A 6,000-nucleotide genomic window follows, 5' to 3' on the forward strand; every position below is an offset into this window, starting at 1 on the left:
TACGTGGATATGCTTCTGGTCCTTGGTACATTTGATAACCAGGCTGGTGTTGCCGCTCATGAACATGGTGCTAGATATCTTTGGCAACGCCATCCAGGTAAAAATGTGTTTCGTAATCTGGAGCTGCGTCTTTGAGAGTCAGGTTCCCTCTTTCCATCATCATGTGACAGAGGTCGCCCATGGACTCGCTGCACTCAAGCTACTGACTAAGCTATTCTTGATGTCATGCACCAAGAAGCAGCTCAGCAAATTACATGTAGCATAGCAAGGCAGCTGCGTGTCTTGCAACACACAGTTGTTAATGTGCTGCACGAGCATGGGCTGCACCCCTGTCCTTATGCTTTCACACCAACATCTGCATCCTCCAGATCGCTATTAGTGGATGCAATTCTGTGAATGGTTCCAACAACAGGAAACCAAGAATGACTTCATGAAAACTGTAATATGGTTGAATGAAGCAGCATTTACTTGCGAGGGTGTCTTAAATATGCACAATGTCCACCATTGGTTTGAGGTTAATCCGCACATCACCCGCGACCATAAATATCAAGTTTACTTTGGTATAAACGTCTGGGCTGGAATATTGAGCGACACGTGTTTGGACTCTTACATGTTGCCTGACCGGTTGACTGCACAAAGGCATCATGCATTCCTCTCAAACTACCTGCCGTGTCGCTGGAAGACGTTCCACTACATGTTTAGTGGAGGATATGGTTCCAATATAATGGTGCACCTCAACACTCTGGAATTAATGTGCAACAGTATTTGGATAGAACATTTCAGGGAAATGGCCCGCATGTGGAGGCCCAGTTGTATACCACATTCACCTGACCTAAACCGCCTGGATTTCTTCCTGTTGGGACACCTGAAGGAGCACACGTAGTCTACTCCACCCATGAATGTGGAAGAATTGGTTGCACGTGTTCACGCTGCTCTTGTTACTGTGGACGTAGCTTTGCTGTGAAGGGTCCAGAGCTGTATGATCTGGTGGGTTGTGCAATGCTTGGACGTGCAGGGATGTCACTCTGAGCATCTGTTGTTCTGAGGATAACATAATCTGTTGTGAAGGTCATGTGGTCATCAATATGGACATTATTATTGTCACTGATTTGTAATGTGCGGCATCTGAGCGCTCATTTTACATGTAGTATAAATGACAAGTACATGTTGTGTTACTGTATTGTGCTATCATCTTTAGCAACTCGAAATTGACATTGTCTTTGTAGTTATTCTGTCCTATGACAGGTCATTCGTTTCAACCGTCTATTTCTTATTTGCCTAACCACGTCTTGTTATGTTCAGTGTTACAAAATGTTGTAAATTTAAGATATGTGCGACCTAAGAAACATTGTATATTACAGTATGAAATGTCAGAATGAAATCAGCACATAAAAGAAATGTGTCCCAACCCAGGATCGAACCCTTGACCTCCTGCATGCTAACCCAAAACTCTATCCACTGCACCAACTGCATAGCATGACTAATACATGGTGACAGACTTATTACCATACATGTGGTTACAGTGTTGCCAGACTGCCACTCTTTAACATCCTTTTTCTGCCGGATGTACTCACCGGCCGAAATTTTGAGAGAGACTCTTTTATCGATGGTGTGTGAGGAGTCGTGCTGTGAAGCCCGAGTGTGCGAATTTCGCTTCACCCTGTATATATAGGCGCGTGCGCGCATGCACACCTGCACTGCCTTGTCTTCCTTTAATCAGACATAGTGGGGATTTCAAACGACCAAAGCAGTACTCAAGAATGGATCACACTTGTGTTCTACACTCAAGTTTCCTTAATAGATGAGCTACTGTTTCCATTAATCAATATGATTGTGTCAAGCATCACACAACTAATACTGTATTCAAATATTACAGGATTGTTTCTCCTACTCATCTGCATTAACTTACATTTCATACATTTAGAGCAAGCGGCCATTTATCACACCAAAGGAAAGTTCTATATAAATCACTCTGTAACCTTCTACATACTTTCCTGTATATCACTGTGCTATCGGCAATCACAAATTACAATGCCCCTATCCGTCAGATCATTTATCACAACAGCTGTCCTACTATGCTTCCCTGGAGCACTCCTGACTGTACACTTGTCTCTTGACCAATTACTTAAGGAATCTTTAAGAGTCTCACATATCTGAGAACCGATTCTGTATGTTTTCTCCTTCATTAACAGTTTGCTATGTATCAAATGCTTTCCAGAAACCTAGGAATATGGCTGCCTGTTGCCTTCATTCATGGTTTGCTGGATACCTTGTGAGAACAGGACACACTCAGATTCACACAAGCATTGCTTTCCAGACCTGTGCTGGTTTGTGGGTATAAGCTTTTCTGTAATTTATCGTATTCAAACTGCGAATACATTCAAGAATTCTAAATCATACTTATGTAAAGGATATTGGCCTGTTATTTTGAAAGTTCGTACTTCTACCCTTTTATACAGGAGTCACCTGTGCTTTTTTCCAGATAGGTGTAATGTAGGTTGAGGTGACAGACAGAAGTACAGCACAGACTGAGTGCTAGGTTAGATTGGAAGGTTATAGCTTGGTTGTGATTTGGAGAAGTATTCTTTAGGCTTTAATATATGAATGTCATCAGTTTGTCAGTACAGAATTGCATTGTTTATTAATTCCAGAAATATCTGAAAGTAGGGATATTGGCCATGGTCATAAATATAGGCCTATGCAGAGAATGTGCAATGCACGGAAAACTAAATAATGATGATAAATAGTAGTGATCCATTCACTGGGTTTGCCAACTCACAAGCCAAATATAACTTTTCAACCAAGCCTAGGCATAGGTCTTCACATAAGTCTGTAACCCACAATTCCATTAAAAAAAGTATAAGTCTATCATAAAACACACTCTATACTACAGTTCCTGCCAATGGATCACCGTCTCTAATGACCCATGTAGTCTAGCAAACAACACAATCTAAGTCAACACTGATGACATATTATTAAAAAAATATAGAACATACACACAAAACAAAAAGCTCTCCAACAGACCATCTATGTAACATAGATCACTCTTCAAAGAATTATGCCTATGAATAGCCTGTATTGTTTACTAGACCCAATATTACTTGAACTATATTTGCATACAACAGAAGAATCACAACATAAAATTAGGAGTCAGCTGAACCTACCAATAGTGGCATTAGTTGTGGGTAATGATGATGCCTTGAGAGAGGAAGAGGAGGGGGAGGAGTGAGGGGGTGGATGGAGGGTTGGGGAAACCACTGAACGTTATATCACAGAAAGCTATACTTCTTGTTACAATGTGTATTTTACACATACTGGGTTTTAATGAGTGGTTCATGTCTGCCATTTTGATGACATCAAGAATCAATATTTCAAAATCAGTTATGTTAAGAAATGGCACAGCAGCAAACCAGAAACAATTCTTGAAATCTCACTTTACATTCTGAATGGAAAAAACAAAAAAAAATTCTACACACAGATGATGTGTACGAAGAATGACCACTGAACTTTGTATCCCTGGCCAGACCTAACATTTTTCCTATTTGTTTTCTATAGCATTATGACACATGTAAAATAACCTCTTTGACCTCAAATGAATGCTTCCGAACCTCATTCGGTCTTCAATATATTATACCATTTACCAACTGCCAATGTGTTAAGAAATATACAACAAGTATTGTGGTGACAACAGGGTTGCAAATATATACATTCAGCTGGAATCTTGTGATTTCTTCCTGTCCCATATTAATAGATAAAAGTTAACAGGTGGCCATCCAAGCCACTTCTCTTTGTCAACAGTGAATCAAATGGCAATAACTTACAGAAGTCATACATGAAGCCAGAATTCATTACATAAGCACTGAACAAAGTATGAGATCCAGAATAAAATGCTGCTGTTTTAGAATATTTTCTGTACTGTGAACCAAATACGAGTTAAAACTGCTCAAGACAAAATTATTTTATTTTAGATTCAATTTCTCCAATCTGATGTCATATTAAAGGTTATCTTGAGCAGCCGACTTCAATCAAACACTGGTTACAAAGTGCACCACTGGGAATCTTGCCCAAGTGTAACAAGACAAAAAAATGTAATTAAGTATATGACAAAAGGAAAATACGGCAAACGTAATCGACGATTAAGTTCATAAAATAAAATTCTAAACGTAACACAATGAAAGCTCATAAATCGCTTTCCAACTGCAAACGACAATGAGCAGCTTCATGTCTCCTTTTGGAAGTTGACATCTTAGGGTGGTTCAATGACAATGAGATGGCTCAATCTCCCTCATTATGCATTCTATAGCAATGGCTTAAACAATGCTTGGCAGAATGTAAAAACTTCTCACCATATCTTCATTATTTCCAAATGTTTCTTCGTATTCCTCCTTCGATAAAATCGGTAGTGGTTCATGGATACTAACTCTACTAATTTTTCCGTCGACCTCAAATTCAACCATTTTTTGAGCTTCTGCATATGTGAGGCCCTCTCTTGTTGGAGTGGTGAGCAAATCCGACGTTGCTGTTGGAGTACGAGTGATATGAGATCCCCGGCTTTTTTTCCTTCCTGCAACAAAAACGAACTTCATTACCAGCTCAAAAAAAACCGTAATTTCTGTGTAAATTTTGATAAAACTGAATTACCAGTAGGTATGGAAGTCTGCGGCGATGAAGCATTATGGTCGAAATTCACCAAATGGTACTGCAAACCACAAAGACTTTTGTAAACTCTACCACATTCAGGAAGAGGACATTCATAAGGTGGTTGTTTGGAAGTTCGTAACTTCCTACAAAATTCCAACACATCGAAATCGAGACCCATGGTACTGACATATAACAACAAACAAAATAAAAGAAAGCACCAAATTGCAATCCCGCTGTGGTGAAATGATTATCGATTAGAACAACACGTCTTTATTTTTGTTTGTCATTACTGTTTTTAAATCTCTAACGAACAAATAACATAAACAAACAACTCATTGCTATCAAAATTCCCGTCTCCCATCACAGCCACCAACACCCCGCCATGTTTTGTTTTAGCATCAAACAAAATCGATAACCATTTCCAAAGATTTCATGGGAACAGCTACTTTACATCTTCCCAGTCCACACAAGTATTTAAGAATTGTACATGCATCCTCGCACGAGTATTACAGTGACCAATTTCTGTTTTCTGAGTTATTATGCAATCCTTCTTAGATCATATGCTTACATTTTAACGAATTTCTACTAGCACGTGTTTCAAAGTTAAATCAAATTCATTGCATTTATTTGTTTCTTACTCCGTCGGTCAATCTTTGATAAGGTCACAAGCATACAGAGTCTGTCAATTCATTTTTTATTTTAGTTTGTTTATATTTTATATGACAATTCGAGTGTTCCTTCTAAACAAATCAGTGCATAGCTACCAATATTACAAAAAATAGTAATAGTAGGCCACGTTTTCATCAGATATTCTTCGACATAGCAAATTAAAATAAGAAATGAGTATCTGCATAGCTGTCCAATCTTACATTATATTAAGAAGGATTTTTCATCGTGACTAAGAAACTCATCCAACATTTATTCCAGTAGAAATTGCCTCAGAGACTCACTGAATGTGGGATTGTTACCAAACTTACATTTAATATCTGGAGGGAGTGCATTATAAACTCTTGTTCCAGTGTATTGTACACCCTTCTGCACCATTATCAGATTTTATAACCATTGTATTGCGTTCATAATAACAAATAGCCTATATATACATATATATATATATATATATATATATATATATATATATATATATATATATATATATATATATATATATATAGGCTATTTGTTGTTATGAACGCAATACAATGGTTATAAAATCTGATAATGGTGCAGAAGGGTGTACAATACACTGGAACAAGAGTTTATAATGCACTCCCTCCAGATATTAAATGTAAGTTTGGCATATATAGTTTGGCATATATAGGCTATTTAGGCTGTTTGATAACAGTCACTATTTCTTTTATA

At 38.0% G+C, this 6,000-nt stretch overlaps 1 protein-coding gene across 2 annotated transcripts in view; it reads right to left on the reverse strand.

The window, feature by feature from the left end:
* The window catches only part of LOC124625776 (peregrin), a 260,021-nt gene extending 254,996 nt beyond the window's left edge, over window positions 1-5,025 (reverse strand). For both annotated transcript variants that reach the window (XM_047149217.1, XM_047149216.1), the window contains exons 1-2: window positions 4,642-5,025; window positions 4,347-4,564 (exon numbers count right to left, since the gene is read on the reverse strand). In XM_047149217.1, the coding sequence (XP_047005173.1) occupies window positions 4,347-4,564; window positions 4,642-4,819 (396 nt within the window). In that variant the 5' untranslated portion in view covers window positions 4,820-5,025. The remainder of the gene's footprint in view (window positions 1-4,346; window positions 4,565-4,641) is intronic.
* Window positions 5,026-6,000: the final 975 nt, after the last annotated feature.

The sequence above is a fragment of the Schistocerca americana genome, chromosome 8, assembly GCF_021461395.2.
Source record: "Schistocerca americana isolate TAMUIC-IGC-003095 chromosome 8, iqSchAmer2.1, whole genome shotgun sequence".
Taxonomy (NCBI): domain Eukaryota; kingdom Metazoa; phylum Arthropoda; class Insecta; order Orthoptera; family Acrididae; genus Schistocerca; species Schistocerca americana.